Raw genomic sequence first — 19,104 nt, forward strand, 5'->3', positions numbered from 1 at the left:
GCATTATCCTGCCCATGTAATTGTAACCCCTCTGTACAGTATGTTCACAAATAAAAAATAAATAAATTTTAAAAAAAATCAAAAAAAAAAAAAAGAAAAGAAAAGGCAGCCAGGTTTCCCTCATCACCTGACACAGAGCCTCTCTCCCCTGGCTTCCATAGTATGATAGTCACATCTCCTGCGTCAGACCATCATGTCCTACCACTGCCATTGTCCCATTCATTGTGGGACAAGTTTTCCTGCATCTGCAGGAAGACAGGAATAACGCCTTTTTAGAGAGGTCCTCACCACTGATGCACAAGGCCTTGTTCCTGCACTTCATTGTGGACAGACTCAGCACTCAGCCAGCCTTTGTAGCAATGTCTAGAAAACAGAGGACATGAAAATGGGAAGAAGGGTGGCCCAGACCCAGGAGACCTGACTCCAGAAAACAGGCTTGTCACAACAGGGTCATCCCGATCCTCAAGAAGCTTTTCCTGGAACCAGAGGCTTCCCCAAAAGACTGCTGAAGCCCTCTCCCCAGCAACCCCCACACACACACACACATCCCTAAGATTCAGTCAAGGGCTCCATATGGAGAAAAGCAACTCAGTAGGAAATCCTAGATGGGTGGCTCTTCCAAACCTGTAGCCACAGACATTTAGAAAACCATCACTAAAGTCTTATAATGGTTTCCGGCAAGAAAAAAATCAAAAACAAAAAACTAGGTGTCACTACTGCCAGGCACCAATGGTTCATATGTATAATCCTAGCTATTTAGGAGACTGAGAGCTGAGGATCACTGTACCAAGCCAGCCAGGGTACAGACTCTTAGCCCCAATTAACCACCAAAAAAAGCAAAAGTGGAGCTGTAGCTCAAGTGGTAGAGTGATAGCCTTGCCCACAAAAGTTCAGTGCCCAAGCACTGAGTTTAGGCCCCAGGACTGCCACCAAAAAATGAAAAAGAAAAAAGAAAAAAAGAAAAGAATGTGCCACTCCCAAATGACTTTCAGTAATTATGCAATGCCTTCATTCTCTGACAAGGGAAGGAGAAAGCAGGACTCTTAAAAAAAAAACTGTAAAAAATTAAGTTAGTAAATAATACTTAAATGGAGGAGTTATTTTTGGATTTTTCTCAAGACTTGAATTGGCTGAAAGTACTTTAATTATTCTATAATTGCACAAATTAATTTATTCCCACCCCCAAGGGAAAGTCTATTTATGCTTCTGGGGGGGCGTCTGGGATACAAGGCCAAGTATCTTGAAAGAAAAGGAGGCTGGTGTTGCAGAATATGAATAATCACCCAGTGGCCTGATACAACGTAGGAGGCTCATCATTTGAACTCTCTGCTTCTCCCCTAGTTTCTTGCCAGGCTACTCCACCCAGACTCGATGGTAGCCTGGACCCTTCTAAGTCAGGTCCCTGCGCCCTGTCCCCAGGGCCCATCTCTGGGATTTATAAATCACAAACGACTGGCAGCTGCCCACCATCGAGGCCAGACGATCTCCAGCACAGCAGAACATGGCGGGAGGAAATGCTGACACTGGAGTACAAGGAACCTCCTAGTCCCAGTGGTGAGAGGCGGTGAGGACTAAAGTGGAATGGCTCTGCTGGGATGCTGGCAGACAGTGAGAATCCCAGCTTGACTAGCAAGCACTGAAGAGCCAGGCATGGCCATCCCCAAGGACAAGAAAGCTGCCTCAAGTCTCTGCCACAGACATGTCCCAAGTCACTCCAACTCCAGAGGCATGAATAGGTCCTGGGTCAGGGGTGCTGGAAGATACAACAAAATGGAGGAAATGCAGGTGACCCTGGCACTTCTTCCCTTAGATAACAACTCACTCCAAAGATGCTCACATCCTTCCATCTTGCCTGAAAAACAGAGCCAGGGGTGCTTCCCTCCCTGCCTTCCAAGTCCTCTGCCAAGTACTGACCTTGAACTCACATTGAACAGGCTGAGGGCTGGAGACCCAGTGTTATGCTGACTGCGCTGAGCACAAGCGCAAAGCTCATGCAACAGTCCTGTAAAGAGCTGGCTCCAGACTCCATGAGGCCACCCTGACCCCTTTGCTGTGAGGCCCCACATTAGAGGGCATGCAGCCACACTCCAAGAAGGGACGGAAGGTGGATGGTGAGAGGAGACTCTTTTCTCAAGAACCAGTGTCTTCATGCATCTGCAGGTTCCAGAGTAGATACTCTGGCAAGTTGGAACCACACTGAGCAAAGATGTAGACATCCCATTCAATTGAGAGGTGCAGGTAGAAACCAAGGGATTCAAGGGGAAAAGTAGAACTGGAGGGCTGGCTTCAGTGCGGTGGGAGCTGGGGGTGGCACCAAATGCTTCATCAGTGCCTGGCCTGCCACCTCCACATCTACGCGCACTCACAGATGACAGAGCTGGGTAAACAGGAAGGTTGCAAAGAGCCTCAAAGATTTGATACAAAACCAGGTGCTGGTGGTTCATGCCTGTTATCCTAGCTGCTCATGAGGCTGAGATCTGATGATCACAGTTTGAAGCCAGACTGAGCAGACAAGCCCATGAGACTCTTCTCTCCAATGAACCATTGAAAAAGCTAGAAGTGGAGCTGTGGCTCAAATGACAGAGCACTAACCTTGAGTAAATAAAATAAAATAAAAGGTAAGGTACAGTGCCCAGGCCTTGAGTTCAAGACCCACTGCTGATATATACCTACACAAAAATTATCTAGAGAAACACGTGTCTGTGAGTTACAAGCCACTTTTGCAGACCCCCACAGTTTGCAAAGTTCACACACCATCCCCAGGACCATTACTATCCTACCAGCTGCAGAGATGAGCAGACTCAGACTTGAGGGGTAAATGCCTGACCCAAGGGCACCTGGGCGACGAATAGCAGGGCCAGCCACACTCCCAGGAGCCCTAGCTGTAAAACCCTCTGCGTTTCCCTGTGGGCGCTGGCCACAGCTCTAGACAGACACCTCACATAGGAAGTGCGCAGTTAAACATGTGAACTGCTCCTACACATGACGTAGAATAGAAGCACAGCAGGACTTCTGGCTAAATGCCACCAGCCATTGATTCATTCCACTCCCAGATAAACCCCACTAAAGTGATGTTAAAGGAACAAAAGCAGGCAAAGACCCCACTCTAAAGTAGAGCTGCCAACCACAGCAAACACAAGATAAGCAAAACTGTGGCCACTGCAAGGAAGAGATGGAGGGCTTGTGAGAAACAACGCAACAAGCTAGAAAACAAGGACCCCTGAATCAGTGATAGGGAGCTCTGTCTGTCACTTCTGAGACCCAAGGTGGCTCAGGTACCTCTGGCATCTCTGAAAAACGGATTTGGGGGTCATGTAAAAGAGCTTAGTTAAAAGGCTTTAAAAATCTTAGATAAATGCCTATTCCTCTCCCAACCCTACCAGATTTACAATCTAGATTGAACAGGTAGGCTCTGCAGGGCACCCCACACAGAACAGGGGGCTGAATCAAGGAACACCTAGTCATGGCTGGAGAGCCCCTGCCCTCTGTTCCCAGCAGGCTCCTACACCTCAGGGATGGCCTGGCTGACATCTCCTGTGAGCCCCTGACCTGGATCTCTCCCCAGCCTTCACAGGCGGTGGACAATGCCTACCAGCCTCCAATCATCTGTCCCCAATGCCCCTCCACTCCGGACTCTGTCACCTTTCTCCTGGCTACTTTCATGCCAATTAAATAGGGCCTCTGCCTAGGCAGGGTCTTAAGCACATACTCACTGAAATCCAATTAACCTTCGATACAGATTCCGCAATCAATAGTCCTCATGTGGCTTCGGGAGGCCCCATCCCGCCGTCAGAAGCAGCATCCACACGACCTTTACTTTTAATGAGATCAATGACAGTGCTGTCACCAGTTCTTAAAGTGACTGGCAAATATGATCACCAGGTCAGGCCCTTGGTAATAGCATCTGCTGGGCTCGGCGACATAAACAAACCCTGGCAGGCTGCTGACTCCTGAGACCCAAGCTTCCTGCAGTGAACATACCTGGATCATATCTGCAGGTTCAAGACAGTGAGGTGAGCGCTAATGGGCACCTGGAGTGGCCTGGGCCCCTATGTTGGAATGAAGTGGAATGAAGACCTGAGCTTCACTGTTTAAATAAATGGGCAGGTGAACTGGACAGTTCTCAGAAGAAATAAACATGTCTCATAGATACATGAAAAAATGTTCAACATCCTTAGCCATAAAGGAAATGGTAAAACAACATTAGAAGCTGGTGGCTTGTGCCAATAAATCCTAGCTACTCAGAAGATTGAGATCTAAGGATCATGGTTCAAAGCTAGCCTGGGCAGGAAAGTCTATGAAACACATCTCCAATTAACCACCAAAAAACCAGAAGTGGTGCTGTGGCTCAAAGGAGAGTGCCAGCCTTGAGCAAAAGAGCTCAGGGACAGCTACCAGGCCCTAAGTTCAAGCCCCACAACTGACAAAAAATAAAAAACACTAGGACTCCATTTCACTACAGAATGGCAGCCATCAAGAAAACAAATGATAATAAATACTGGTGAGGGTGCAGGGGAAAGAACCCTCATGCACTGCTGTTGGGAATGTAAGCATAACTACTCTGGAAGTCAGTATGGAGGTTCCACAAAAAACTGAAAATAGACCTTCCTTTAGACCTGCCACTCCACTGTTGGGCAAATATCCAGAGTATAAACCACTTCTATGTATCTGTTTACTACAGCACTGTTCACAATAGCCAAATGATGGAATCAGCCAAAGTGCTCAACAACAGATGACTAGATAAAGAAAATGTGGCACTTTGGAAAGCAGTCTGGAGGGTCCTCAGAAAGCTAAATACTGACCTCCTATGACCCAACCCATACCACTCCTAGGCATCTATCCTGAACAATAGGAACCAGGATACAAGGACACATGCACCTCCGTGTTTATTGTAGCACTGTTCACAATAGCCAAGATATGAAAACAACCCAGATGCCCCACTACAGATGAATGGATCCAAAAATTGTGGTATCTATATACAATGGAATGTTATGCAGCCATTAGAAAGGACAAAATAATGGCATTCACAGGGAAATGGATGGAACTAGAAGAAATCATGTTAAGTGAGGTAAGCCAAGAGCAAAGAGACAAATGGCACATGGTCTCCCTGATAAGTGGATGTTAAATCCAAAACATAAGGTGATATGACAAAGTTAACAAGACTCTAGAAACAAAGGACCTCCATTGGTTGAATCATTACTAAATGACCCCATGCTGCTGATCACATATATGGTAAATATGTGCACATCTGAAGGAACCTAGGAGGAGGACACAGAACTAGAGGGAAACAGGGGAAAACATACAACAGCAGGACCCATCAGCTGTACTGGACATTGATCAAAATGAACCAAGCCACTGGGAGGGAGGGAATGAGTGGGAAAGAGGGAACAGCTGGCACTATGCAAAAGGAAAGGAATGTACATATCACCCTATGTGGAAGAAATAACTGTATAGTCAAAGCCCACAGAACTCATAAACTTCATAGACCATGATAGACAATTTGCCCCATGAAGTCTAGTCAGAATGTGTTTGTGACTTTAAGCATCATTATCCCACAATACTGTGAAATTTGTGAAATTATGTAATCACTTAATCATAATTTTAAAAATTGCAAAAAGAAAATGTGGCAGCTAGACTGAGAGATAGAGGTGGGAAGATAAGAGACATATAGATATGTAGATATATACAATGGAATAGTACAGAACCAAAAAGAAAAAAAATGCAATTATGTCACTTGCAGGAAAAAAAAAAACCCCGATACATCTGGAAGATATCATACTGAGAGAGATAAGCTCAGAAAAAAAAAAGTCCATGTTTTCACTCATTTGTGGATGCTAGACCTGGAAGACATACATATTCATAGACATGCATATACATATATACGCAGATACACATCCAGGTGGCTTCTGTCCCCTCTGCCTGACACCTTGGGTATCGGGGTGGTAGCAGAGCAGAAACAGGGTAGAAGATGATGGAGCCCCATCGAGGCAGAGGTAGAGGGCTGAGTGTCGTTGAGCTAGGCAGGAGCCCTGGTGGGTGGGGCCTACCTTGTCCCAGCCCCATTGGTACAGAGGGTTAGATTGACAGCATGGTGGGGGAATCCACCCTGCTTCTTGTACACCTCTTCATGAGACCCACCTTGATTAGGGGCCAGTCCCCAGGACCCCACCTTGCCCAGCAGCCCTGTGCCCTCCAATTACCTCGTTGACGTTGATGTTGTTCCTCTCCATGTAGGCCCTGTCATTGACTTGCCCGCCCTCCACAAACTCCATCAGTAGAATCCTCTTGGTGGACAGCTCCCAGTAGATCTCAGGGATCTAGGTAGGAAAGGGAGAGTTTGGCACGAAGCCTGGGCTCTGGGAACGGGTCAGACCTGACAGGACCACTTGGAGGTCGGCCTGTAAAAGGCCACAGATGGATGGATGGATGGATGGAATGAGAGCCCACAGTGCGAGGCTGGCTAGGTGGAGGGGTTTGCCCTCCCACATTCTGGCTCCCTCCAACGTGAGCATTCCAGCACGACAATAGAATGTGTCCTCTGCTTCGCCCACTTGGAGTTGCAGTGACAGAACCAGCAGACTGGGAAATGGTGGGTTTGTCATGAGGGCTCATAAGGAAAAGTAACTTGTTACCACGGAGCAGGAAGGTCTCGCACCGTCCCTCTCTCAAGCCTCTTTCCATCCAGGAAGAGAAAAATGAGAGGAAAATGGGGGTGGGGAGGGGAGGGAATACTGCAAACAGAATAAAACAAAAATGCCAAAGGCTGGTGGCCAGGATGCTCTAAATGCTTTGTCATGATGCAGAGCCTTCCCACGAAGCATCACAAAGGCCAAGTGTCCCCATGGTCTGGGGACACTTATGTAGGCTCTCTGAGCCAGGCAGAACTGCTTCCATTGGGTACTGGTACACTGTGTGACTTAACCTCTCTGATCCTCTCTGGGTTCAGAATGGCATTTCCCTTGCAGACTGTTGTAAGGATTAAGGTGTAAATACACATCAAGTACTATTAACAGTCTCTAGCAGAGCATGTGCATGACCCTGTCAACTGTTGATTATTATGCCCCAGTAGCTGTTCATCTGTACAGAATCATGGGGGCTATAGTATCTCTAAAAGCACATACAGCCCTTAGGAAATTGTCCCATGAAGAAACTCTGTGGTTGTGACCCTGTCTTCCCTCCCCCCCCTCCCCCCATTCCCACCTCCTCACACATGTTCAGCTCTTCCTGCCCCAAATGCTGTGCTTGGAAAGCACTTCCCTCCCTGCCTTGTCCCCAGCTGTCCCACAGATTAGTCACAACCCCACCGCTTGTCCTGGTCCTGGTCCACAGCACACACGCACACACACGCACACGCACACACACGCGAGCGCGTGCGCGCACACACACACACACACACACACACACACACACACACACACACACATACCCCTGCTGCCAGATCCACAATCCCCCGGGTCCCGCCCATCCAGCCCGGCTGCCCTGTGGCCTTCCTGCATTCACATTCAACACTGTCTGAGACTCAGAAATTGATTGCACAGGGCCAGGTTATTAAGCCCCACAGAAGCAATGGAAGAGGCCTCCTCACACACCGAGAGGAAAACTCTTTGCTGAGGCTTAATTACGCACAGATGTTGTGATGGGGTGCCAGCATGCTAAAGCAATCTATCTCCGGTTTTAAGAGCTGAACTGGGTTCACAGCACAAAATTCGCTTCCCACTTGTGATGTGTTTAGGCAAAATTAATTACTCGAGAGCTTTCCATCCACCCCCGTCTTAGGAGTGGTGTGTGGGTTTTAGAGGAAGCAGGTCGAATTGGTACATTAATTATTTACCTGTTTAGCATCCTCATTTCAAAAATTTGTGTTGGTGCTGTTGTGGTTGTTATTGTTGTTATTATTATTGTTATTATAGCATGTCTTGGTCTGGCTATTGCTAATTATTATTATTGTTATTATAGCATGTCTTGTTCTGGCTATTGCTAGTTTGGCCATACGCAGGGGATGATTTGGCTGTTTCTATGGAAACAGAAGAGCTGGTTCTGTTTGTCTGGCTCATGGTTTTGGCACTGAGGGGCGCCCCTACCAGGTAAAAGGCATCAGAAACCCCAGAGGTGAGTACCAGAGTTGGAGTCAGGAAGCAAAGGTTACAACCCAGGCATCTCTACTCAAAGACTCATCTGTGAAATGGGATGATGGCTGTTGGAAGGATTTGCCCTCCTGGTACATGCACTGTGTTCAATGTACTAGCACCCGACACACAAGTAACATTCAAAACAATCCTTGCAGCTGTTCTCCCCATGATCCAGGCTTCTGGATTCTCAGGTGGTTAGTACAGACACATTCTCTCTAATCTGCATAGCAGAAATATAAACAGCAGCTCCACGTCTCATGATGCCTTCAAAAGCCACATCAACACTTTAGAGCTAGCGGGCCTTTCCCAGAGACGTTTTCACCTCTCTCCCAAAGAAGATGGCTACCTGGCTGTTCTCTCCGGAACTAGCACCAGAGTTTCAAAGGGCTCCATGTCCATTCCCCCCACTCTCTGCCTTCTTCTGGTCTCTTGAGACGAGAGAGAGTTGGTCTCTTGCAGAGGTAAAGATGAGCTCTGTGTACACTACCAGGAATGTGCTCTCACGATCAAAGGAATGCCTGGAAAATGGATACCAACTCCACCAAGGAAAACCACGTGGGAAGAACAAGGGTGCTGGTACCCATCTCACATATTCTAACTCTGTGTGCCTTGTGGGACATGATTACAGTCTTCAAAGGCCAGCTCCTCAGTCTTCCTGGCCCTGATGGCCATGAATGGCTCCTGAACCTCTGGGGGGCACCTGTGGCTTTGACTGTACCATCTGATAATGTTTTTCCACAGTCACCATCTTCTAGGATGTAGGATGCCTTGGCTGTAGCCCTCATTTGGGAAATAAATTTATTCCAGTGGATTGGTACATTAAGAAATGCCTTGATCATAATACAACTTTTTCACTTGCTTCTGTGTGCTGCTGCCTACTAGAAACACTGAGAAGAAAGAAGACTGCATTGTGCTGAACTGTGCCACATGAGAACATGCAACACACACATACAACAGCATCCTGGGTGCATGAGACATCACACCTGTATTACAACGTCCTCCTCCATGTCAGATGACCCTGCTCCACCAAGCGCCCAGCCGCAGCCCTGTGATGCCTATGGTCACAGGGAGAGATCCTGTGTATTGTGTAAAACTCTGCAGCTCTTCATACCAGTTCCTATCATCTTTTCTGCGTGAAGTTTTCAGGATTGTATCCCTTACACCCATTTCTCCCACAAGCCTTGTGGTTTCTGTTGTACAGTTCTGCACTGTGATCATTTCTAGGAGTGCGTATTGTGTTATAGAAGAACTAACTATATTCAATGAGCCAATGTAATATGTATGTGATGGGAACAGGGCAAGAATGGTGTTAGCTATCACCATCATCATCACCACCACCACCTATCCTCTGTGCATAGTCCTTGAGTAGTACTTCGTGTCTTGCAGTTGTAGCTTATGTAATAAACATCTGCTCAACTGACTTGGCAGGTTAGTGATCACACTAGGTAGCTCTTTGGAAATTGCATAAGATGTATCCCCAGTGACAAACCATCCATCCTCAATAAGAAAATTCAGGAAGGCGATGTCCTGACATACATTCTAAAAGCAGTGAGATTCAGAGTGAGACTACCCCACACCACCATAATGACCCCCCCCCGCTGGCCCTGCCCCCACTACCTTTAAGAAGTCGAAGTGCTTGAGCATTTGGGCCACTTTCTCAGCATTCTTCCCCTCGTTGAGGAAGTCCAGCTCCAAAGGCAGGTTTTTCTTGGCTTCATCCACCAACCACATAAACTCGAACTCTGGGAATAGCTGCTTCACAGCCAGAACAAGCACCTGAAATCCACCAACACCCCAACAGTCAGCCTGCAGTGCACAGTAATGGAAGTACATTGTCTGCTGCTTTCTAGGATCTGCCCTTGAGTAAAAGTGGCAGAGGAAACTGCCCCTGGCTTCCATCTCTGCAGTCCACACCAGGTCTAAGGTCATGATAGGCCAGCTCCCCCCAGTGGTGACCTTGATGACCACTAAGCATTTAGTATTCCACTTAAGCCTCCCAACACCTATGAAAGATGTGTGGGTATTCATCTCATTTTATAAGCAAGGAAACTGGGGCTCTGCAGGTTTGTGTGACTTTCCCAAGTTTGCCCAACAGGGAAGTATACAACCAGAATTCCTCTGGGATCTCCTCAACTCCAAAGTTCAAATTCATGAGACCTCCCCTGACCTGTGCTGTTGCTGCTCCCAGAATATAAAGTAATTTTTTAAAAATCTGGTATCAGAAATCGGAAACTTTTTGAATGCTGACATGACACTACATGGAAATCCTAGAGCTGACTTTGTATAGAATTCCCTTTAGGATCTGTGAGTCAAGTACATATGGAATACAAATGAATTGTGTGTTGAGACACGTGTGTAACATCCCCAAGGTAGCTTATTATGCGTAGGCAAAATTCTGAAGCCCAAAAACGGGTCCCAACCATTTCAAATAAGGGATACTCCACCTGCATTATTTTCCACACAATCTGTACAAAAGAAAATCTTTGAAAGCGTAAAGGCAATGCCGAGGTGAAAGCAGATTGTCCAACACTGTAAACTATATTTTAAACTCAGCAGTCTTTTTTCCCATATTGAAATTTTAATAAAGACACTTCAATATCCTAAAAAAAAAATCTTTTGCCAGACTTGGCAATACCAGCTATTTGGGAGGTGGAGGCAGGAGGATTGAGAGTTCAAGACCAACCTAGGCAAAAGTAACAGCAAAAACAAAAGGGCTGAGGTCATAGCTCAAATGGTAAAGTACTTGCCTAGCAGGTACAAAGTCCTAGGTTCAATCCACAGCACAATAACAATAATAAGTAGGAATTGGAATAAAAGAATGAGCAAGCTGGACAAGCCACATGGACCAAGAAATAAAGAATTGTGAACCTAAAAGAAAACCTCAGGTTTTAGGCACCTGGGGACCACTGTGAATTCTTGAGCAGTGGATTCTTGGTAAAGGGAAGTTTTAAAAGACTTATCTGGCAGTTATTTGGGTGTTGGCTTAGTGTTGTGAATTAAATATCAGAGAACAAGAGCTTAGTGAGATGTGCAGAGCCCTCCAAGGGCAGGAGCTCAGTGCCACGGTTCCTACATCAGGGCCCTCATTTTCAGATGGTCTCATAAGTTCTCAGATGCGGGCCCTGGGGAGGGCGAGGGTGACTTGAGGAACAATAGAGGTATGCTAAGATTCCAGGAGGGACACACACAAGACAGTCCTCCTGCATGAAGCTCTCTGTGGTGTTCACAGCCAAGTCTGACCATCCAGTTGTGCCTGTCCCTATCACAGTCCAGATTCTCCCAGAACACCAGCCCCCTAACTAGAGCAAGAACTAAAAAACCATTGGCCTGTGGAGATCAAAAGACCTTCCCTGACGGGCACCAGTGGCTCATGCCTGTAATCCTAGCTATTCAGGGGGCTGAGATCTGAGAATCGCAGTTCAAAGCCAGCCTGAGCAGGAAAGTCCGTGAGACTCTTATCTCCAATAAACCACCAGAAAACCATAAGTGGTGCTGTGGCTCAATTGGGAGAGTAATCACCTTGAGCTGAAGAGCTCAGAGACAGCAACCAGGCCCAGAGTTCAAGCCCTATGACCAACAAAAAGAAAAAAGACCTTCCTCTTCTAGTCTTGTCACAAGGATATGCTAAGCATCAACTCAGAGCCTGGTCCTGTGCTTCTGTACTGGTCTGTGATAATGCATGCTGAGTTAGAAATCTGTGATTGAAGAATAACTGAAGCAAAGCTATTAATCTCAAAGTATGTGTTGCTTTGTCTTTAAACCCTGGTGATATACCAGATGCCATTCTGAAAGAATCATAATGCCGGGTTATTATGGTCAGTTTCCAACAAAACCCTTTTAATTACCTCAGGCTGTTGTCTAATTTCTTTTCAGTCTTTGTCCAGTCTCTTGCGGGCTAGACCTGTAACCTTCTACCAGTCAGTTTCATTTTGTTTTGTTTCTGTTGGTGTCACATGAAACAAGAAGGAAAAGTGGCAGCAATGAGGCCAGGGCCACGTACATCAGAGCCAGACACCTGAACACAGTAGTCTCCAGGCATCATCGTGTCTCGCAGGGTGTCCCCAAATGGCCCTGGGCTGCCACCAAGGCAGGGGTGGAGCAGGCACACAGGAACCAGAAGTGACTCACTCAGGCCTAGATAAAGGGTAAGCAGGTCATTGAAGGCACCTGAATTCCTCTTTCTAGGCTTTGAGTTCAGGCAAGAAAAGCTCTAAAGCATTTTACTCTAGATCCCAGGGGTCCTTGACCAAGAAGGGTAAGGAAAGGAGTCAGGGCAGTTTCATTTGCTTAATCAGTGTTTTACTGTACACAGTTTCCTTGCCCAAACTTGAGTGTGCACAGTGAGCTACCCGCAGCCTAGACACACCGATACCTGGGAGGGATCTTTGGTTCTTGTGTGGCCATTGCTGCTTGTGAAATTTTTAACTATCATTAATATCCAAACAGCACAGGAAGGCATTTTAAAGATTTTTCGGTGGCTAATCAATTATGTAATTAGTCGTTATTAATACTATGGGTTGCTATTAATATCTCATACCATTAATCATAAAACACAGTCTTAGGTTTTATGGATTAATATTTATTGCTATCAACTAATTAGTAAACTAATTCATAACCCAAGAAACTTTCCAGCACTTATGAAATTGGATTCTAAAGCATTTCTGTGGGCTAGGCACAGTGGCTCATGCCAGTAATCTCAGCTTCTCCAGAAGAGCTCTGTTGAAAGCCTGCTTGGGCAAAAGTGTGAGACCCTATCCAAAAATAACGAAAGCAGAAAGCAGAAAGTGCTGGAGGCATGTCTCAAGTGGCAGAGTACCTGCCTAGCAATTCAAGTCCCTGAGTTCAAACCCCAGTACCACACACACACACATGCACACACACACAAAGCATTCTATGGATGTCAAGTCACTTTGTGGTTGCAAAATTTCCTCTTACCAGGGGAGAAGACATTTGAAGGATGTCAAAAACCCAAATAGAAGCCGGAAACTGACACTATAGATACTATGTTTTTGGTACAGAAAGACATATTTTTTTCATAATTAGGCACGGTAAGAGATTAACAAAGATAGCTAATTCAATAGAATATTTATAACTGTAATAAAAGTTGTGTGAATGGATCTCTTTCTTTCTCAAAATAATCTTTGTGCTGTGCTGACTGTCGCTGACTATTGTAACTGGAAAGCAAAACCATGGAAAAGGGGCCGTTGTCCTTAAAAATGAGTGGCTTGTTTCAATGGATATCTGTGGTTCTTAACATTGAGGGCAAGCCAGCATCCCCCTAGGGGAGGTGGCCAGTTTGAAAGCTTGATGGCAGGGATAAACATAGAGTTTTACACCTAATTCGGAGGTTTCACCAACATCTTTGCCAGTCAATAGCTGGAGAAGAAGGTCAAGGTCATAGTCATCTGGTCCAAGAGGTTTAGATTCTTCTTGGCTGAAGAGAGTAAGAAAAACTCCTTCATTTCACCTTCCACTTTTCATTCTGTTTCCTTCTTAAGAGCCTATCCTAAGTACATCCGTCTTGGTTTCTTTCTGACAACAGATGCAATCAGCTAAAATAAAACAGGTGTTGTTATCAGTGTGCCTTTTTTTATTTTTCTCCCCAAATGGATCTTCCCCATAAAATCCTTCCAACTGCCAATGCCTTCACCAGAGCCTAGCACATCCTCCACACTCCGTAGGTATTTATTGAATACCCACCTGAATGAATGAGGGAATAAGTTAAATAAACACATGAATATTTCAAAGGGCCTGACTTCTCCGAGACAATGGCATGCTCACATTTGTGTTATCAAAACAGATTTGTGATTTTGTTTCTGAGACTGTGGTAGGAAGAGGGGTTACCTCTGAATTTTATGGGGGGAAACCAGTTTCAGAGCAATTGAGAATTCTCTACTGAATTTGAAAATTAATGAATCAATCAAGGTATATTCAATAATTAATACCCTCTTCAAGATAAAGTAATGAAACTGTTTTCCTATAAAGTAATTGGCTCACAAACAGAAAAAAAAATCAATTGCAATATAAAGAAATAAGAGAAAATGGAAGGTCACACAGAAATTTTAAAGCTGACCACATACTAGGCACTAGTGGCTTACATTTATAATTCTGACTACTCAGGAGGCTGAGATGTGAGGATAATGGTTTGAAGCCTGCACAGGCAGTTATGTGTCTGAGACTCTCATCTCCAGTTAACCCCCAAAATGCCAGAAGTAGAGCTGTGGCTTAAGTGGTAAAGTGCTAGACTTGAGTGAAAAACAAACAAACAAACAAAAAACAAAACTAAGGGTCAGGTGCTGGTGGCTCATGCCTGTAGTCCTAGCTACTCAAGAGGCTGAGATCCAAGGATTGTGGTTCAAAGCCAGCCTGGGCAGAAAAGTCCTTGTGAGACTCTATCTCCAATTAACACTCAAAAACTAGAAGTGACACTGTGGCTCAAGTGGCAGAGTGCTAGTCTTGAGCACAGAGAGGTTCAAAGATAGCACCCAAGTCCTGAGTTCAATCCTCACAACCAGAGAAAAAAAAAAAAAAGAAAAAGCTTAAGTTATATACAGTACTAGCATACACACACACACACACACACTCCCTAGTGAAAGCAATTTATAATTTTAAGAAAAGAGAATGGTCATTGTTGAGTACCTACAGTGTGCCAGGCACTGTGTTGAGATACTTGACTTACATACTTATTTAATCCTCTGTCACCATTTCATAGAGAAGGAAACAGGCAGGTTCCAGGAACTGAAGCCAGAGTCTGGAATTGTCAAAACAGAATCCAACACAGGCTTTTCTTATTCTTTCTTTATGTAGCATTCCCTCCCACAATACAGTGTGGGAAATACAATAGGGAGCTAAGATAAGGCAGAGAAAGGGCTGTGCACATTGTAAAATGCAGCTGCAATGGAAGTCACTGTTATCAAGTTATTATAGACTATAAAAGAAATAATGTTCCGTGGAAAAGCAGCTCACTAAATAGAATGCCTACACTGATCTGAACTGGTAAAAATGGATGTTCGACAAGGATCGAAAATCAATTCAGGGTTATGTAAATAGCTTGCCATTCACAGGGTTTTTATCTTTGTTCTGATAAGTTATTAAAGTACACACATTTTAGAAAAAAAGAATTACAGGGTGAAGAGAAGTTTCCATGGGATGGCTTATGTCTCTGCATATTTATATATACACAGTTGAAAAACTAAAATCAGCCGTTGAATTCTATGCCAACATAAGCATTACCTAGCCACCCACTGTTCAATCAGCACATTTAGAAGGGGAACAAAATGACAGACAGCATGCACTGCAAATGCTGCTCAAGGAAAAAGTAAACAACATGACTGTCACCAGGCTTTATTTTTAGAGACTTTTGGGAGGGTCCTGGTGACACCAAGTGGTGGGCTGGATTTGGGCATGCAAGCCAGAGCTTACCCAATGCAACAGAGAACCTCTGGAACCAGTGGTTATGTTGAAGGCATGGTACTTAGCCATGACTTCATTCTTTAGGGGGGTCACGGAGCACGGAGTATTCATCCTTGATTTCAAAAGCTCAAGAGATACCTGGGAGCGACTCAAGGTGGGATCATGAGACCTGAGGTTAGTCTTACCCACAGCTCACAGCCCATCTTAGTCCTGCTCTGCCAGTGGCAATGGCAGAGACATGGAATAAACTCCTGCAAAGCAAGTCGCCTTGTCACCCTCGCCCCTTCCTGCTGAATCACTGCTCCAATCTCGGGGCCCAATTAGTCTGGCTCTGGGCAGACCCACAAATCAATAAGAGTCACTGGCCATGCATCCAGAAGTAGAGGTTGCCCCAAGTGCTAAAGAAACAGTATCAGGTGATAATGACAAAGCTGAAATACATCCTTGGCTGTGTCTTTCTCTTTTGTGCAAAGTCACCAACATCACCCGATTCATTGGACATCATGCACTGAGAGGAGAGGCAGCTTCCCCTTGTCATTCCAGTCTGTCACAAACTGTCCCTGTTCCCAGGAGACGATCCCAAGCATCTCCCCCAGCTTCCTAGCTATCCTAACTACTGTTTTGTGTGTGTCCAGGAAGGCAGGCCTTAGCTAAGAAGATGAGTCATGACTGCCTAAGCTAATCAAGGTGGTCTTGTTCCTGTTGCCAAGAAAGTGTAGGTGTGCTATTACTTCTAGACAGTAAGAAATGAAGAAAATTCCCTTTTTGCTTGTGTGGTTGGTTGGTTTATTGCTTTATTCTTGGAGTCCAGAATAGTCCAGTTTTCCAAATATTTGTCATTATCCAAACATCTACAAATTAGAGAACTTCTTTTTTTTTATACCTCTCCAACTCCCCCTCCCCCTCCCCAAGATGTAAAGTTCGTTTTCTACATAGTGTCTTGTACATCTCACTGTTGCAATGGGTCAGCCTGTATCCTTGTTTCAGCATTTTGTTATTTCCCTTCCCCTCCCCAATAGAAAACTTATTTTTGATAGGAATACAAGGGGGGTGGGGTGGTAGAGGAGAACCAAAAACCAAAAATCAAAACAGGCACCGGTGGCTCATACCTGTAATCCCAGCTACTCAGAAGGCTGAGATCTGAGAATTGCAGTTCAAAGCCAGCCCAAGCAGGAAAGTCCATGAGAGTCTTATCTCTAGTCAACCACCAGAAAACCAGAAGTGGCACTGTGGCTCAAAGTGATACAGCACTAGCCTTGAGCAACAAGGCTGAGGGACAGTGCTCAGGCCCTGAGTTCAAGCCCCATGATGGACAAAAAAAAAAAGGTCCTCTTTGGCATCTGGATGTCACCAGGAATTATGCAACTCTTTGGGGCCCAGGAGGAGTACATAGGTCCTTACAAACCATAAGGAAGCACGCGTTTCCAGACATTTCCACCCAAGAAATAATATGAGTGGTTCTATCTATTCCACTTCTTGTTGCATTTCCAGATTCTTAGGACTGAAAGCATCCTAACTCGTACAACCAAAAGTCCCCTGCCCTCACCTCCTCACACTCAAACATCTCACTGAAGCCTGGTACCCATGCTCTATACCTGTGATCCTAACTACTCAGGAGGTTGAGACCCAGAGAAGCAAGATTCAAAGCCAGGCCCAACAGAAAAAAAAAAAAACTGTGAAACTCAATCTCCAAAATAACCAGCAAAAAGCTGGTTTGGAGTCATGGCTCAAGTATTAGGGTGCAAGCCACAAGCCAGGCATGCTTCCTGCGGACAGCATATGGCATTTATTTCTGGAAGGAAGATGTCAGACCTTTTTTTTTTACTTCTGTTGACCTTATGGCCACCATTATTTAGGGAGCCAACAAGCCTCTGCACAGAGAAAAATGACACAGGGGCCCTGACGCACAGCTGGGCAGGCAGGTTCCTGTGATCAGGAAACCTAGGGATCCTCCTGACAACCCAGTTCGCCCTTAGCGATGGTCCTTCTACAAACCAACCAGTTCTGTAGATACTCAGGTTTCCAGGTGCGTCCAGTGCTATGCAGCAATTCCCGTCCCCTCATCCGGTCATCTCCTTCTGCAACACTCACAGCAGCTATTCCAAACCTTCACCCCCTCGGGCCTCCAGGGCCACCTCCTACCCTCCCATTCTCAGCAGATGGTCTTGCCTCCTACTTCAGAGGAAAAAAATAGAGGCTATCAGGCTGGTACATACTCCACTGCCCACTTCCCCTCCTCTCCTTCTGCCCCACAACGCTCATCTGTGCTCAGCCTTATTGCCTTCCTCAAGAACAAAGGATCATCGAAGGAGGTCTCCACTGAGTCTGTCATGTCCAGTCTCGTGGTTCTTCTCCTGGACTTATCTAGCAATTACGTCCCTCTACTGAGTCTCCGACGCCCTCCCCGTCTGCTAAGCCTGCTTGAGTCTCCCTGGCACTTAAGCCTATGCTCTGCTCTGTCTCCCAATCTTGCACAGCTCAGCATTAGCCAAGAGAATTCTACATTGTGTTCCCACGTCCTTGCTTGGGTCTCAATCCTCCTTCACTCCCTGTAACTGCTCTTCCTAACAACTCTAAATTACCAAACCCAAAATATCCTTTTCATCACCCACCTGGTTTCATCTCCCACTTTACAAATGTTGAGTGATTCTGGAAAGCTCTATTTTCCAACATGGTTATAACAGAACTGTCATTCCAGTATGCTTCTAGAACCTGGTATATTAGCTACTTTCTCATCACTGTGACAAAGATACCTGACATAAACAACTTAAAGGGAAGAATTATTTATTTGGATAAGAGTTTCAGAGATTTAGTCCACATTCCTTGGTAAAGCAGTTTAACATGGTGCCAGGAACATGTGGAAGAAGAGGTGGTTTACCTCTTGGCAGAGAGGGAACTGTGAACTGGGTATCTGCTTGAATAACACACCCTCAGTGATCGCCTTCCTGTTAGGCTAACTTCCTAAAGTTTCCATCACCTCCCAAAGTAGCCCCACCAGCTAGGGACCAGGCATTCAACACACGAGCTAGAGGACAAAGTCAAACCATAACATCTTGTGGCTTACCTATCAAAAGGTAGTCAGCTTCAGCCCCCAAACTAAGGAAGAAATAATTACATATAACTTCCAAAGCCAGGTCACAAAACTATAAGGTGGTACTTCCTTCCTGGTTGTCTGGGAACACTTGCTATTAGAACCTAGCCATCATATTGTAAGGAAACCCAAATAGCCACATGGAGAAGAGCTAAGGCCCTAGCCCACAGCCAGTACCAATCTGCCAGTCATGTCAGTGAGCCACTTTGGAAGTATATCCCCCAGCCCCATGAAACTACCTCAGTCCTAATCAGTGCAGACTCGCCAGCAAAACTCCTGACTGTCGTTTTAAACCACTAAGTTTCAAGATAGTTCTCTATGTAGGACAGAATGACTGACACTCATTCTCAAAGGTACATCTACTCTTCATCAAAGGTATCAGCTTTGCTCAATCCCAGGTCTTCCAATCTCTGACCACACCTCCTCCAACTCCTCCAGAAACTCCTACTCCTTATCTCACACCCCAAATGA

General features: G+C 45.5%; 1 protein-coding gene across 2 annotated transcripts in view; it reads right to left on the reverse strand.

Moving 5' to 3' along the window:
* The window catches only part of Adck1 (aarF domain containing kinase 1), a 92,272-nt gene that overhangs the window by 15,108 nt on the left and 58,060 nt on the right, over nt 1-19,104 (reverse strand). The window contains exons 6-7 of one of the 2 annotated variants that reach the window (XM_013012443.1): nt 9,747-9,905; nt 6,201-6,317 (exon numbers count right to left, since the gene is read on the reverse strand). The exons of the other annotated variant lie outside the window; for it this stretch is intronic. Of the exons in view, the coding sequence (XP_012867897.1) occupies nt 6,201-6,317; nt 9,747-9,905 (276 nt within the window). The remainder of the gene's footprint in view (nt 1-6,200; nt 6,318-9,746; nt 9,906-19,104) is intronic. 2 annotated transcript variants of the gene reach the window in all.

The sequence above is a fragment of the Dipodomys ordii genome, unplaced genomic scaffold (assembly GCF_000151885.1).
Source record: "Dipodomys ordii isolate 6190 unplaced genomic scaffold, Dord_2.0 Scaffold2, whole genome shotgun sequence".
NCBI lineage: Eukaryota > Metazoa > Chordata > Mammalia > Rodentia > Heteromyidae > Dipodomys > Dipodomys ordii.